Source organism: Vanacampus margaritifer, chromosome 8, assembly GCF_051991255.1.
Source record: "Vanacampus margaritifer isolate UIUO_Vmar chromosome 8, RoL_Vmar_1.0, whole genome shotgun sequence".
NCBI lineage: Eukaryota > Metazoa > Chordata > Actinopteri > Syngnathiformes > Syngnathidae > Vanacampus > Vanacampus margaritifer.
This window is the reverse complement of record NC_135439.1, coordinates 11750942-11768869: the sequence shown is the minus strand read 5'-3', so window position 1 is coordinate 11768869 and position 17928 is coordinate 11750942. Positions and strand designations below refer to the sequence as shown.

The following is a 17928-nucleotide window of genomic DNA, read 5'->3' as shown; positions in this document are numbered from 1 at the left end:
TGGCAGCTGGTGAATGGCATCAGTGCGCATCAGTGGCTCTGAAGTGAGACAGACTGCAGCATGTACTGCAGACTGCAGCGGCTCAGAGGGCCAGGGAGGGTTCAAGCAGGCAGTGAACAAATGTGATGCAACACGCTGTAAGAACTGGAATCCTTTTGGAGCGATCCACCTTATTTTAATGCTACAGAAATGCATCCACATCATTCTTTGAATGAACAGAATCTGCATGAGGAATAAACGCCACACCTCCAGTAGTTGTCATTTTCCCCATCTAGAAACAAATGACAGAGATGGCATCTGTAAAGCTGAACGCTACTACAGGAAATTTGATACACCTGCTGACCATTTATTATCCGCAAACTCACCTATGCTCAGATTTCTGCAGAATTTCAATAAGTATGAAAAACATTTTATTTTATGTATGTATTATTCATTAGTTCTCTAAAAAAGATAACCTAAATATATCAAAATATCAAAATAGAATAAGTATTGTTAATACTGTAAAAGTGTTTTTCTTGGTTAAAACGTGACGTCACCCGACGAGGTCATTTGCATTTTCTTGGTGTGTTCCATTGTGTGCAATACAATAATTATTTATTTTTTACACCCAAAGATTCCAGTCATGTCTTCACCATTCGTCGAATTCTACCACCAATTGATCATCGCCATCTTGATTGTAACTTAATTTTAACTTTATTAAACTAAAGTATACTAAAAATAGCAACGCTCAAAGAATTGTTAGCGTATACAGTACTTATGTGATTAGCTGTAAACTGCTGCAAAATTTTTAGGATACGCCACAGCAATGTTCAATTACATAAAAAAGATAAAGAAAGATACAATAATGGCATAACTCGTTTTTCAGATATTGTGAAACAGGTTTTGTACGTTTGTGTATGTAATGCGTATGTGTAATGTAATGTAATATACAGTATATGTGCTCTAGCAGTGTCGTAAATGAGTATTTGTGACCTCAAAGTCGTAGCATTGCTGCAGTTATATTAAACTTCATTCTTTTTTTTTTTTACAATGTTAGCATAGCATCCGACATATAGGGTGTCACACACAGACTATGTTTATCTAGTGAACAACTTTTTGATGTAAATTTAGCCAAACTGTTGCTGTGCTATATTAGTGTAGCAACAGAGCTAACCCAATATCCCACACATCAAAATAGTGATGTAGACTTTTTTTTTTTATCGTGCAGTAGAAGTTTATACTGTAAAATCACACAACACTAATATCTGGTATTCTTAACATTTTGGGGATTAATGTCTATAAAAAAAAATCATTTAACATGAGTAAAAGGGTGTTTCCTTGGATAGCACAGTGCATCACGTCATAGCTTTCACATCACTAACACTTCCAAGTCTATTGAGAGGCGATGCTGAAGTCCAACTAGAATACGCAGCCATCAAAATATTTAGCTAAAAACCCTTTTTCTCAATTATCCTTTCAATTCTTTAACCGTTCCTGCTAGCTATTTGGCTCTATTTGACAATAAAGGTCAGACGACAAGAGCACTCCCATTCTCTGAGGTTGCTGCTTTCAGTTGAAGCCTTGTGGAGACAGGCCAGGTTATAGACACGACCCACCCATGCCAAAGGGGGAAACCGAGGAATGACTCTCCGATGACTTGTTTTATGAAGTGGAGTTTTGAGTGTTGGCACACACACAAACATGCACACCTACAGGAAGACGTGCAAGGTGAGAGCAGGGTTCTAATGTTTGGATAAGACCTCAATCATCTCAGCTATGTGCTGACTAAATGCTGCTAACACTCATTGGGAGGTGACAAAATATTTATCCAGGGGTGTCTGGCCCACACTTTTCAGCGTGTTGCTACTTCTACAGGCCGCCTCAAAACTCCACCCAGAGCTCATAACAACACAAGACACACGAGCACAATATAATGAGATCTAATAATATGCAATACAATGTGAAGTGATACAGCGCAGTTCTACTAAATTACCACATTCAGTATTTCAAAATCAAACCTCACCACATCACACATTTAGTCACGTCAGGGTTCGTTCAAGGTTGCCGTGCGTCCTAAATATTCTCTAAACAGTCTTTATGGTTCTCTAAACAGTCTTAATGGTTCTCTAAACAGTCTTAATGGTCTTTATTGTCGCAAGGAAATTTTGAATGTTCAAATTTTGAATGTTCAAAATTTCCTTGAGAAAGTTTAGGAAACGCTGCGACCTTGAACAAACCCTTGTGTGAAATCAACATGCGCTAGCGGCGCAAATGTTCGTCCCTCAATGGGATACAGATCATTATATTACATTTTGTTGCTCTACTATTGGAATAATTAATGATTTAATGATTGATTGATCAATAAATTTTTGGGGAATAGGAGACTTTGTATGAATGTTCTCTACTCTAGTTTTGATCCAAGTGGTTACCATAACTTCGATGTTCGTCAACATCAGTCTTTGAACTACAACATACATACAGGGGTAGACAATCGCTGAGTAAACAACACTTAAAGGGATACTTTACACATTTAGCCATTTTCACCAGTAAAAAGTTAATATTTTGTCCACAATTAATTTGATTACTTCATCAATTTTCACGTGTATACACCTTTAAAAACACATTTTGCCACTTCCTGTCCACTGAAAATGACATCACAGGTGCTCAGGAAACAGCAAACCACCAATCACGGCTCAATTGTTTTTTGGGTTTGGTCATGTGACGATAGCAAACGGAGGAGCCATGTCATCTTCAGTCGACAGCAAGTGGGAAAGTGTGTTTTTAGAGGTATTCATTGTATATGAAAATGAATGAAGTTGGCACATGAACTAAAAAAAATATTATCTTCTTAGTGCTGAGAATATTTAAATGAATCAAATTAATATTTATTTTTGTATTCTTTTTATATTCTTTTTATATTCTTTTTATATTCTTTTTATATTCTTTTTATATTCTTTTTATATTTATTTATTTATTTATTTATTTATTATTATTATTATTTTTTTTATTATTATTATTATTATTATTTTATTTAATAAAAGACTGCAAACTAGTTGGGACTGAAACAACAGCACCTCTAATTGTTATATGAAATCAGTGCCAAGTGAACACTAATATCAATCAAAGCAGCCAAATAAAATGAATGCATGGAGGTCATTTCAAATGTTGGTGAAATAGGTCCTGATTTTGTACAAATAGCGTTACAAGGACACCATCATTGTGAAGCACCTGGAATCTCCCAATTGTGGAAGTAAGAAAAGGGTTGTTCTATGCTATTCTCAGAGAGAATTACGATGCTGAACCGCAAACAAATTAAGCATCCACTGACCTTCTTGAAGAGGCGGATGACGTCCTCGCTGATCTGGGCCAAGCGCAGGATGACGTTGTTGGTGTAGATGTCACTGAGGGTGGCGTGGTCGCGACTCTCGCGCCTGGTCTGGTTCAGCACCAGGTACCAGCAGTTCACAGAGGACAGCAGGTGCTGGTCTTTCCTGGAAAACAAGAACACAAACCATGAGGATGGGGATGTTTATTTGGTTTTTGAATGTTTTAAATTTTCGGGTCACGTTCATTCATCAAGCCAGTTTAAGTATTACTACGAGATGAAAATGTTCAGACCGAAGAACAATCACTCAATTTATGGAGTACCACCTTTTTTTTGTTTCAATTGCAGTGTGGTATTGAGCAGAATAATGCTGCACAGAAGCGTCGCCATAGAGGCGACTGACCCAAACCTACCATGAATCACTATTTTTACTGAGCTATTTTAAGAACAGACCCCACTTACTCGTACACGCTGGCATCTACAAAGTAAGGCCAATGTGTGTGTCTCATTCCTCTCTAATTTATGACTGTAAGTGATATATTTAAAAGAACACAAATGTTTAAATTAACAACGCACCTAACTATTACTACAATTTTTTTTCTTTTTTCTGGAGAGCTCAGTATTGTTCATTTTGTAATTTTACCGATTTGACATGTCATCATCATTGCTTTTTTTTTTTTTTTGTATGTGGGTGAGTATGTGTATGTGCGTGCGTGTGAGTGTGTGTGTATTCATTAGTTCACCTAAAACCTATTAAAAAATCCCAAACCGTTCACCTAAACCGAACACTTCCAGCCAGAGTCGTGAGGCCGTCAGGAGACCCGAGGAAGGACCAAAGAAAAGAAAGGAAAATGAAATCCAGCACCGACCAGACACCACCCACCAGGCCACCAACCAGAGTCCTTCACCCACCCCAGAGACATCTAAATTCCAACAAATCAGGGAGACCTCAAGAGACCAAAGGAGAGACTGACACCTAACTATTACATTGGCGTCAGTAGAATAAAATAAATTAACTTCTTCGTTTTTTTACTACTTTCATTCATCCCATCCCTGCCTCATTGCCTCGTTCACTCCGTCCAAATCATTCTACATTATACACTCGGTAGACATCAGCTGGTTAACTGTATAATGATGCACGGGCCTGCTTTGCCGCATAACGACTTTAAGCGCTTGCCGGCAAGGGTGCTTTCAAATTCGAAGAGCTTTGCATAGACAATACTAGACAACTACGTACACATATACGATACGCTTCCAAAGCCATTCCCCTTCCCTTGATTCTATCTGTGCATTCATCAATCAAGTCACCCTGAGGACCAGACCAAGAGAAAAAGTGAGAGCAAAGCAGGACCAGATTGCAGTGTTTTGGTGGTGGTGGTGGGTTTGTTGGGGGGGGGGGGGCTGCCTCATACTACGCAGTCTCAGCAACATCAAAGAAGACCCTCCGGAGATGATGTTAATGCTAATCACGTTTTATGAGGCTGATATCCAGTTACAAGTCCTAGGATTAATAGAGTAACTCACACTACAATGTCAGCAAAATATTTAAGCCAACATTAACATGAGTGTCACGCGAGAGCCGCCACAGGTTATTGTTTTCATTGCCGTTAATTAGCCAACTAACTTGTTAGGTAGTAGGATTAGGGGAAAAAACTACACAACCAAGGTTCATAAAACTGCAGGATAGCACATATAAACAAAGAATCCAATAATTGTTAGTGAGGTTCTGGATAAAGGCATCCCTCCATTTCCTGTACCACTTATACTTTCTCCCATCATGCTGCATTCGATGAAAGTGGGAAGTCTGACTTTTTTCGACTTCATACCAGGAAATGTGCACGGGAAAGCCCCTTTGAACTCGTACATCCTATTTGCGATGTCGTGGGGGGGCCCGACTTCAATGACTGGCTTCAATCTGGAGATTTTAAACAGATATTTATTCATATTTATTGATTATTTGTTACTTTAATTTAGTTATTTGATATAGGTTCATGTAATACAATGTGATATGTGTTAACCAGAAAAACAAACTATTTATCTGAATCAGCCATCTTTGTTGTTTACATTTGCCCGAACGCCTTGACGTCAGAACTGGGAGAATCCAAGTGGGATATATCTGACTTCCTACTTTCTTTGAATGCAGCATTAGACTACAACTTGCTCTGTGAACCAGGAAGTGCCCAGCTAACAGATACAAATGAGCACAAACCACATTTAATATATGTTTTAAATGCAAAACTTTTTTCTAGTTGTAACAAAAAAAAAAACTTACTTTTTGTGAGACAGTTTAATGGCTTCCTTTAGCACTTTTGTTCTCCATGTACATTTCTTCTTCTTCTCCAATTTAGTCACCTGAAGAGCGCTACCTTGAGGATGATCCATAATGTTTTGGCCCATTAAGAAATTAAAGCGGCTTTGGAATTCCTTTTGAGAGGTTAAAATACTCTAGATAACTATACAATGCATAATATAGAAGAAATTCATTTAAAATCCGATATTAAAATAGGAAATCAGTTTTAAAAACGTAACACTCATTGTCACATGACTAATTATGGCTTTACTAGCAATAGCGAATCCAAAGTAGACCACTTTCTGATTCCCTCTTCTGGGACGGCCTATTTCTACATGCTCATCATCTGTCCCTTTGTAGCGATCCCACTTGAGCTATCAAACTGCCTAAACGGGATGCAGGCAGGTCTACTGTGCAATTTGGGGACCAAGCGCCTCCAAATTCAGCTAATCCCTAAAAATGCTCCAATTGTCCTGATACAGGTCCCAAAGCACAGCCTGCCTCCTGGTTCATTTTTTTTAATCTTCCCTACACACTCTGACGAAGCAGTGCACTTGTACACCACTGGCACCTCCAAGCACAATAAGACACATTTTATTTAAATGAATACCAGGCAAAAATACACAAGTCATTTTCCTGTGCCACTGCCCTCATTTCACAGTAGCAGGACGCCGCTAATTAGACTTGCGCATGACCCACATCTCTGGAAATATTTCAACCTCTTGATAGTTTAAAAAAAATGTTTTTGAGGTCAATCAGACATCAAAGATCATCTTTTTACAACTCTTCTTCCAATTTGTGCTGTACAGTGGAGAGAAATTTGATTCAACGATAAACCCACTGCGAGATGCCACCATAATGTGCAAATCGGGGTACAACATGCTTGAATGTCATCATCTTAATCACCCAGATCCTCTGATGTGTCCCAGCCAGGATTGCCAGAAGGAAATGTGTATCTATCAAACCAAAGACTGTTGAATTCTCTTAATCCTCGACAAACTGTGTCTGCCTGCTGCTTATCGACCAAACAGCCCGGATAACAAGAGCCAAACTGTTTCAAAAAACAAAAATGTTACATGGGCTGCATGCTGCACATTTGTTTTCCTTTTACCGGTTTGCACATCACGCAGCAGTTTTGCTTGTGGAGGAAGACTGCCAATGCTTGCTAATGTGCAGCTGCATGCAGGCAGGGGTCGGCGCTTTGGCTTAGAAATGCAAAAGCTACATACTGTGAAGCAGCTAATCTATTGATGCATGACACTGACTTCCACCAGCTGCACTTTGCATTGGGATAAGGGCGGCCTATTGACTGCTGCCTATAAACCAGATATACAGGATTAGTTTAACATCTGACAGAACGTCACAAAGTAGTCATAAATTCATAGGTGGTGGTTGGTTGCCATAGCAACAGCCAATATATACGAATATATCAACTGAAAGAGATCAGATTTTTTTATATCCTTAATTTGTAAAGGTTACTAAGTGACAAAATAATTCTACGGTACAAACATCTTTCCAAATTTACGTAGTGGACGGTTCTTCTAATGGCCAGAACTCTATTTGATGACTGAAAGCAGACTAGACTTTAGACCGGATCAGAGCATGTCTAAGTTGTGGCGCAGGTAGTGGATTTGATTGTGGTAGTTGTCAGAAAGATTCTGAGCTCTGCGGATGTGTGCCGTGGATGTTATCGTATTCCATTCTTAAATATGACAACAGTGTGCAAAAGTGTACAACATCCACCCATGGCTGCTTGCAGTTTCTTATAAACAAACTTTCGACTCAGCTGATTTTGAAGGGAATGAGTGAAGTCGCTTTCATTGGCCAGGAAGTAAGAACAATTATATTTGAGAACTAGTGCAATTTCTGTAGAAATTGCGTGGGAATGCTGCTGAAAGCTGAATGCTAATAGCTGGATGCTAAGCTAAATGCTAATAGCTGAATGCTAAGCTAAAAGCTAATGAAGTAAACTGAAATATAAATTATGTGAAAATTACAAGTATTAATTGTAGTTGAAAGATAAATGAATAAAAAGAACTCTTGAACCCGGGAGGTGTGAAATTTTGAAGCAATAAAAAACTATATCGAAAAGTGTTATCTGAAAGTGGAACTAATGATATCCAATGAAAAAATGCAAAAATAAAAAAAATCACTCAATAGCGCTGCCTAGGCAAGCAATACCATCCATTCATTGAGATGCAAAAGTGGAACTATGATAGTCAGTTGGTATACATGTATAACCCTTAGCATAATTGCCATGGGTATATAAATATATACGTAAATGTACAGACGGAGGTGGGATTCAAACCTATGATCTTCTGGTTACTGGACAATGCAATTTACCAAATGCGCCACTGAGCAGTATTAGACAGCTGGTAATGATGGTCAGTTGTATGTATGGAAGTAGGTGTGGAAAGTGAAAGTTCAATGTCAGTCCCATTGAAAATGAATGGGGAAAAGTTCATATTTAACGTTAAATTGTGCCAATAATCTAACCCTGTGGGAATGCTTCAGCATTACTCGTTTTCTCGATGTATCATCACTAAATGTATTTATTTATTCCACTTCAAAATCTTATTAATTGTTATTATTATTTCAAAATATTTTGTTGTATTTTTTTTATTTTTAAAAAAATATTTTTATTTTACCAAATATTGGTTATTTGCTCTACATAGAGCTACAATATTTTGCCTCCTAGCTTTGGAAAGGCTCTTTGATGGCTAACATAATTGGGACACAAGCTGCAACACAAGTCATTTGCAAAATGAAACACATTTTAAAATTCATTTATATCCATTGCTACATTTTCATAGTGACATCAGTTTGGAAAAATAGCTACTCTTTAAACCAGGAAACACTCCATTGTATAGACTAGAGAAATAATCCTGCCTTTACTCTTCTCCTCCATCTAAATCTACTCTTATGACACTCAACAGTGATTGTAGTTTAATGAGCTACATCCTTAACTCAAAAAAGGTCATAGTTAAAGTCAAACCAAAGTCTAGCGAAAGCCTTCAGATGTGCTTTTTCCCACCGTCCCAAATGAGATTTACTAGAGGAGCACAATAGTTCTTGTTGGGTCAGTGTGCTTTGGCTGCAGTAGCTGTAAATCACATTGGCATTCTGCACTGGAAAAATGTTGCCAGAAGAGTAGAGCGCCACCTCTGATTCAACTAAAGTCTGAGGTAGACAAATTTTTGTGTCTCAAAGTAATTACACAATACAGTCCAGTGGTGACCCCATGAACGACCTTTAGGATGAACTAAAACTACAACAATTTCCACAGACACACTCTACAATCTGCAAGAAAGTCTTTCTACGAGAGCGGAAGTGATGACCAAGTGTCCAAATACTTTTGTTCATACACTGCAGGTGACTTATTAAACCCACAAAATATGACAAAATCATTCGTTTTGTTCAATCATTTGTTTGCCCAAATTAATTTTCAAGATATTAGAGCAACAAAGTGATTTAGTATTCAGTTTGAAGGCTTTGAGCCATCAAAGTGTTTTTCTTCCGCAGGCCCATTTAGGGTTGAGGTGGTTCACCATCAACCTAATTACACTCAAATGAGAGGAAAGGCACATAAAGGGCGTGTCACATCTTATTAAGCGGATTTGTGATTGCCCTCCTGCTTGGTCCAGGAGTGCACACACCAAATGATTGTCTTTTTTGTTGTTGTAGTGTTCTGTCCTCGCTGTTAATTATTCCACCATTTAATTCCTATTAGCCTCAACTGTAGTGACAGTACAATGCCTTGAAATGTGTTGAAAGCGTGCGTGCGTGTGTCATGGGGCCAGCACACATGAGGAATATCCAACAAAAACAAGTCTAATTTTCTTCTGCTTAATAAAGCATTTAATAGTATCACACTTCTTTGATGGGCTTGTTAGGATGACTCAAATCCCAGTTATGTTGCAATAGATGAAAGGCATGATAACGGATAAAGAGGCCACAAATGTGGCAATGATCAGCTCATGGCATTCTTGGAAGATCAAAGTAATTGCTTAGCATTCAATCAGATGGCTCACAACCACTATCTGGCAGTAAAATACGTTTTCATTTTCACATGCCATTTCGGCGTGAAATGAAATGCAGTATATAGTTATTATAATGTTGATAAGGATATTTTGGGATTACATATAGTAGATATTTAAGCGCTTTTCTTTTTTTTAAATATATGGATGTTCGATACCACTTTTTTTTTTTCAGACCAATACCTGTACGAGTACTCAACTCCGATACCACCGTACAGATACCACTAGTACTTTTGATACATACAATTTCCCAGCCAAAAAACAATGACTGATCATTTAAAAGAAATGCCTATATATCCCAATATAGAATTTTTTTCTTAAAATTATATGAAAATGATGGCAAATTTCTTCAGCCAATACTGTCTATTGAGATCACACCAACTGTGCTACCTAATATAAACACAAGAAAATAACTCATGTCGTGGGAGCATTTATTGCTAAACATTAGCAATCCTTAACTGCGGTTGACTGTGTGGTTAGTCAATTAATAAAAACGCTCAAACCACATTTCCAACCTCTATGACTGTACAAAATGAACATCTGGATTAAGCGTATCAATTGGTCATGTCTACAGAGTGTGGTGCGGGTATGACCAATCGAACCACATTTAATTAAACTGTTGCACACAAGTACTATTTTTGTTTCCATTTTTTCTATGTTTAAATTAATGATACATATTCTATAGTACACAATTGATATTTATACAATTTGTCATAGAATAAGAGGCAATTTACAATTTTAAAAAGCTTTGTTTAATGGTTAACTTTAAATAAGTTATATCATTCGGTACAGTACAAAATGTGCAATAATAATAATAATAATAATAATTTGTTGCTTTATGCACACAAAAATTTACTGAACTGTTGCTCAAAAATCGAGGTATTGACTGTACCTTGAAATGGTCAGAATGCAATATCGTATGAGCATGATTCTGTACGTGATGTCCAATGTGCCACGCAGGTTTGTGGCTAAAATCACATTGCACAGCATAAAGGTTAAGTCAGTCAGGTTGCGCCAGCAGAGTTGTGTCAACTGAGAGGAGATTCTTAAGATGCCAAAATGTAACCTGCTGCAACAGCTGGATTCAATTATCCAGTCAAATCCTTGTCCTGCTTGACGCGCGCACAAGTTCTACACCAACTTCAGAAATAAGGAGAGCCAAGAATGGCAAATTATCATATTCAAGAGGAATCTAACAATATTCCTTTTGTCCTTTAAAGCAGGTTAGTCATCCGCAGTTTGGAAAGCACACATATAAAAAAGAGACAGTATTGTTTTTGACACATTTATGTAAGCTATAAGCACATAAAAGCTACAATTGCTATTTAAATCAATCAGCGTGTATTTTTCATAGAACCAAACCCATATATCAATTTGTTATTTTGTCAACATGATTCCACTTTATGGGAATATTGCTGCTTTGACACTTTATTTTAAGTCAAGCAGCCCTCCCGTAACTAATTTACTTCCAGCACAAATAAAATGGATCTTCTTGAACTTCTATAGCCATCAAAAGCTCAAAATAAGCAGTTTCACATCGCAGTTTGCAGGTCAAACTTAGCATTTTGCGATACATTTGACCATATTGAATAGCAAAACTGAGAATCAAACGCCGAGACAACCATCAACAGAAAGTAGAAGCAGTAGAACTACCGAGACGCCTCTAAAAAAGTGTCGCTGGTCTGAGTTAAGAGAAGCTTTGTGCTACTTATGCAGAAGCAGCATGCTAGCAGCAGCTTGAGCTGGCTACTAGTCCGCCTAAACACATTGCGGAGTCGCTCCTAAGTCAGTAATCATGACCTGTATGATGGCGAACAAGCTATATTTATGACAAGTGTCATACTCACGAAAGAATAATAACAAATGATGAGAAAAGACCGAGAAGCCATGTTAAATGCTAAGCTAACCTAAGTTAGACATGGCTAGCGTGTTTAACACTGCTATTAAGTGCTTGGGTGATCGATTACACTTTTAACCAATGTCTGACTGGAACCGTGTTAAAGTGGAGTGTATTCAACTTTGAACAGCAAAATTGCAGGCAAATTCATAAGTGAATGGACTCTGGAGTAAAAATCATAATTGCTAAGCTGAACCGGAAACCATAAATGAATTAACTTCTGTTACTGTGTGCATCAAATGAAGTCACTGACACAACATTTCCTGTTCCAACTTATCAATGCCTATCAGACACAGAGTGATGAAGTGTACTTTGAGAGTTCATGTGGACTAATTTGTGTGGCTCCACAGAGGAAGATTTATTATTTTCTTTGTCACACAGCAGTCTTATTACACAAAGAGCTGACAGATGGAACATGTACCAAAAAGAATTACTTTCTCAGGAAACATCACCCTGACATTGATGGAGGTGGTCACACTTGAAACCCGTCAATATGACAACATTCAGGTTTCAGTGTTGCCATATTTCCTACTACTACTGGAGTGAAATGACAGGTTGGCGCCGGATCGGGTTGAGATCTGCTGCCAGATCTCAGCTGGGTTGCTGCTCTAGATTTCAGAGAGAAGCACGCCGACGTGCCCTGAGGTGCTTGATTCTGGGAGCGGCAGAGCTTAATTTCATGCCCTGCGTGAGTCGTGTGTCAATGTGTTGCTAGGGCTCCCTGAGAGAGAACTTTTATGAGGATTTTTAAAACGATCACGCCTACGAGAAACTTTCTTTTTTCATAACATTCCTTTGCAGGGACAATGTTGTTCAATGCAGTTACATTCAATTATTTTGGAACCTAGAAACGGCAATAGTCTGAGAAATGCAAAGTACATGTGGGGGGATCCTGTTGCACAGCCTAAATGGCAATAAAATAAATGGAATGAGGACTACTTTAGTGGTTAATAAATCAGATAGGCTAGCATATCATGTCATAGCAATCCTCTGACACCACACAAATAGGCCCCTGATAAGGTATTACAGCAAAGCAATCTGATTGAAGGTTATGATTTGCCGGTGAGGGAAAATGCACAATTCATTGCATCTAACTAATGACACTAGAGCACAAAAAGCTTATAATAATGAGATTTACAGATCCTGTCACAAGGCTCTTTAATGCAACAAACATAAAAATAAATAAATAAATAAGGCTAGGTATCAATTCTAATTTCCTCAATCGATTCAATTTCGATTCACAAGAGTTCGGTTCGATTCAATTTATTCCGATTTGATTTGATTCACTTCAATTCATTCCCATATTGATTAACTCATTCACTGCCATTGACGGCGGCTATAGACGTCAAAAATTCATTTGAACTATTTTTATTAGTTTAACTTTTTTTTTTTCACTTTTGTTAAGAAGAGTATGAAAACCTAGAAGAAAATTATTGTACATTTAGAACAGAATTATGGATTAATCGTGAGTTAACTATTGAAGTCATGTAATTAATTACAATTACAAATTTTAAACGCCTGACACCCTCATTTTTAATAATCTTTTCTTTAAAAAAAAAATCTAGGTTTTCATACTCTTGTTAACAAAAGTGGAAACTAATTAAACTAATAGAAATAGTTCAAATTAATTTTTGACGTTTATAGCGGTCAATGGCAGTGAATGAGTTAATTATGGAATATCACTTCTTAAATATCAAGGACATGATAAAAACTACACAAACAAATTCCTAATTCAATTTTGCTGAGGCAGTAACTGATTAAACAATTTTGTTAATTAATGAAGATAACACGTGATATAATCCCTTAAGTGTTATACATTAGCCAGGATGAGATGAAAATATTTTCATAATTCATATTCAATAATTGGAAATATAAATGAAAAAGATTCTGAATTGTCTTAAAGCGCAGTGTCTCAGGTCTTTCATAAATGTGAGAAAATACTTTTAAATTCATGAGAACAGTAAATATCAAGAAAACGGTCAAAAGAAAAGGTGGCCTCTTATGAATTTTGGGAAAAAATAGATTAAAATATATTAAAATAATCCATTCATGGCTTTATGAATCGATATCAGGCTCGAAAATGAAAATGGATTAGATCTCAATCAGCCCTATAAATCAATAAAAATAATTCTGGGAACCGGGTTTTCATTCATAAATTAATAATATCATTCAGAGGTAGAATTGAATGATCTTTTTGTGTTCCAAAATAACTGATTTGCTCATACACACGGACCACTTGAACAATCATATCTGTATTTAAACATTCTCTCATATTGCAACACTTTATGGTGGTTGGCAGATCGACGACTACGATCATGCGAAGTGCCCAACAACAGCAGTAGTGTGAATGCTAATCTCTCATCATTTGACATAATTATGACATATGCCACAATGTCATCATCAGTGTACTTTTTGTGCAGGCAACAAGCTGTTATCTTGTATAAATGACAAGGTGATTTGATTGGGACCCTCTTTAGTACTTAGGAAAAGCGATTCACAACTTCTAATGTGGAGCATCTGTTACATATTTAGATGGAAAATGTGATTTGATACAACATGGAGAGAGAAGCTTTTCCGTGTAATGTCAAGTGCTGAACTGAAAGCACGGTCGTCCAGCAAGTTTGTTGTCCACCCGTAGCTTCTCTAATGAGCCGTGTCCTGCTTGCTACGCCCCAACAAGCTGACCTTTTAAAGATGTTGGTTATTATAATGGATATTCCACTACAATGCATAAACACCGCTCTGTATTCAAACGAGGTAGAGCCCACCAAGGACAGAGGTGAAAAACCACGGCGGACTTACTTGAACTGCTGGTGTTCCCGGGAGCTGCGGATTTTGGAGGAAAATTTCTCGGAGAGTTTGTCTAAACTGCGGGAGTATTCCAGTTCGATTTCTGCCTTGCGACGGAAAAACTCCTGCAGGTCCTGCAGCAACTGGATGCGTGATTCCGACTGTTGCTCCAAGCATTTGAACTGTTCCACCAACTGGTTACGGATTTCTGTCCAAGAAAAACAAAAACACAAGAATCATCTTGCATGCTATAGCTAATTTTTAGTTCCTTAATTCCAGTTCAGTTCTTTGGAAGTCTACTCATGAGCTTAGGAGCTATGTTGTCTGGGGCTTCATGCCCCTCGTGGGGTCCCCCCGTGGCAAAAGGTCCTAGGTGAGGGACCAGACAAAGCATGGTTCAAAAAGACCCCCATGATGAACGTCAATTTTGGATCGCGGTTTCCATTGCCCGGACGCGGGTCACCGGGGCCCCCCTTTGGAGACAGGCCTGGAGGCGGGGCTCGAAGGCACGCGTCTTGTGGCCGGTCCTATACCTATTATGGGGCCTGACCAGGCACAGCCCGAAAAGTCAACGTGGGTCTACCTTCCCTTGGGCTCACCACCTGTGGGAGGGGCCAAAGGGGTCGGGTGCGCAGTGAGCTGGGTGGCAGCCCGACTCCCGGCTACTGAGGCTAGCTCTGGGGAAATGGAATGTCACAATTTATGTTATATTTTTTAAACAAACCTGCCTATTCCTTATATGTTTAAAATTAAAAGAAAAACCTTCAAATTGTTGAAAATTGAAGCACCAAAATGGGCTAAATACGCCCCTGGCAACATTTCTAATTTCAAGCAGTAATACAGGTTATAAAATATCTCCTCGTGCATAATTGATAATAAAAGAAAGTCTACTCATCTAACATGTTTGAGAGGGGATGTAATGAGACGCGTATGTGCTTCATTGCTGGTGGAGTAAAATATCTCTTCAAGAGGAACCCGATGCTGCCAAGCAGGCTGCAGCTCCTTATGCCAGTGGGAACCCACCAGAGAAACCCGACCCCTCTTTGTTGGGCTGTCAGCATCCACAATCACTGATCCCGTCCCAGAAACAGAGAAAGGTCTATATTGAGCAAGATGAGCAACAACTGTGGTCCCAAAACCTCCATTATCTTACCTTTATGAGATGGCAACATTTTACTATCACATAAAATCATATTTGCCCGCATTGCAGAACCAAAGGAGACTTAGGAGATTTTGCAGCACGTCCATGCTTGTGCACGCTCAGGCTTTCCTACAACCAGATTGGAGGATGAAAAATTGGGTCTGTAGTTTCTGTCAAAATGTCCTAATGCTTCATGTGAAAAGAAAATCTCAAAGGAACACACATTCTAACACTTGCTGTCAGAGATGACATGGTATAAAAAATAAAAAATAATTCCAGTCCTGTTATGACATCTTAAGTTACATGAATTAGGCTACTAAAGGCAGATATGTTACCAAAAAAATCCCACCCAAAAAAATCCCAAAAGTATTAAGTCATATAGAATGCTATTTGCATACCTATTCACCGGAAGCCACTTGTTACTTGTTGCTAGGCAGAATTCGTCAAACAATTGTTTATGGACAGTGGACACATACAGAGGTGTCTTTTAAAGTGCATAAAACTTTGCATTACAAGCGTTGGAAATCGGAGACATCGGTATCGAGCTGATAGCAGGCCTTATTTCAAGGTTTCATTCCTCACGACAGCAGCCGATATTTGTGGCCATTTTTACGATCAGGAACTTGAAATTAGAAGAATAGAAAATTGCCATTAATTTCATGCAATTCTAAGTCAAATGTTATAGTGGGATATATCGGTATTTCATTAAAATTGCCTCTCTTTGCTTTTTGGGGGGAAATTTTATGTAGCAAAAGTAGATATCGATACTTGGTATCGGTTTCGCGTAACTACTCAAAAGTGGAATTGAACACCCCTGGTTTACACAGTATACAGGTAATGCTGCATTCAATGGAAAGTTTGAAGTCGGTCTTATCTGACTTCAAACCAGGAAGTGTGTACGTAAACTTGGAAATCCCACTTGCAAAGTCTAGGGGGAAAAAAGTAGCCTACCCCGACTTCACCAACCGACTTCAATGTGACGTCACTCTACAATGGCAACCACTATGGAAACACATACTGAATGGTAAAATAAAATTTATTCAAGTATAAAACTAAATAGCTCCCTTCATTCATACATATTCGACATAACTTCACGTAGCACAACGTATGTGACAGTATGCTGCTATCTCTATGCATGAAATTATACGGTGAACTACTGAACTGTATGGAATGCGTATAAAATAAGATTTTTTTTTAAAAAACAATAAATGAAGCAAAATTGTGAGAAGGCAAGGTTGCTGGAGGTCAAAATGAGTTTTGGGGACCAAATAAAAAACAATTTACCACTATCCGCCATTTTGGTTGTTTACTTTCACCTCAAACGCTTTCAGGTCCGAATTGGGAAAAGCCTGGGATAAATCCGACTTCATACCTTCCCCGAATGCAGCATAAGTCCAAGTTGTTAGGCCACAACAGTGCAGGAAGCGCTAATGTTTACTGCAACTGCCAGTATTGTTGTATGTAACTTCTGTGTGTAAATGTTGCTCCTCTATAAGTTGTGATTTGCAGATTTATTATTACCGTAACATCTATGCTCATTTCTATTAGCGCATCGCCAACATTTCAGAATCACATGTATTGGCCAAGTATGTAAAAACACACAAGGAATTTGTCCTCACATATGTTACTAGCATAATGTTAGCATTAAGCTAGCAGACTTTCAAAGGATTTTAGAAAGCATATGATTTGGTTGTGGCAGAGGTAAAACAAACTGAACATGGTCTCTCTCTATATTGCATATTATTACATCTCAATAATTCTTGCTGTTGTGTATTTTATCCCATGTGTCCACAGTTTAAGGACACTTGATAGCATTCCTAAAAGAACTCATCGGAGAATGGTTGAAGATATTTGCACCCTACTTTTACGTCAGCCAACAAGGCGAGTTGCCGACTGGCGAGCGACACGGCAGCAGTGACACAGGCGACATTTCCACGCTGATCAGGGTGTCATTTGGGTCAGCCAAGCCCTCCTTGCGGATAAACGCAAGCTAGGAGGAAGCTTGTCATTTGAGGTGCAGCAGTGATGTTGTGCAGAGGAGCCTTCTCCTCTTCTCCCTGTGATGTTCCGCCCGGAGCAGCCGGCTTCAACCCCGCGGTTAACCACCGTCCCAGCCCACCCTTAAATGCAGGGGGCCTCCCTTTCCCCTTCACAGCTTTGCAGAGCTTTCAAAGCGTGTGCGACGCCTGCATGAGAGAGCACGGCGATGCAACTTCACAGCTTCCCAGGAATGCCTCCAATTCCCACAAGTGCTCCCTTCCCCTTTTGTGTTTGATTTCCCTAAAAAAAAAAGCAAATCACAGCAGGCGAAGCGAAAGGGAAAATTTGACAGTGGTGTGGGTGAGTGGAGGGGAAGATGCCAGAAAACAGGCCACAACAAAAAAAACAACAACTCCCAGCCACTACCAGCTCTACATTCAACACGAGGTTGGAAAAATAGGTCACCCAGACGAAAAATGTGTTCGAAAT

The 17928-nt window shown here is 38.6% G+C and overlaps 1 protein-coding gene across 5 annotated transcripts in view; it reads right to left on the bottom strand.

Annotated features, from left to right (window-relative positions):
- The window catches only part of srgap3 (SLIT-ROBO Rho GTPase activating protein 3), a 67459-nt gene that overhangs the window by 34136 nt on the left and 15395 nt on the right, over positions 1-17928 (bottom strand). For all 5 annotated transcript variants that reach the window (XR_013295087.1, XR_013295089.1, XR_013295088.1 and 2 more), the window contains exons 2-3: positions 14331-14526; positions 3308-3470 (exon numbers count right to left, since the gene is read on the bottom strand). Coding sequence is in view for 2 of the 5 variants with exons in the window: in XM_077573618.1 (XP_077429744.1) it covers positions 3308-3470; positions 14331-14526 (359 nt within the window). In the remaining 3 variants the exon portion in view is untranslated. The remainder of the gene's footprint in view (positions 1-3307; positions 3471-14330; positions 14527-17928) is intronic.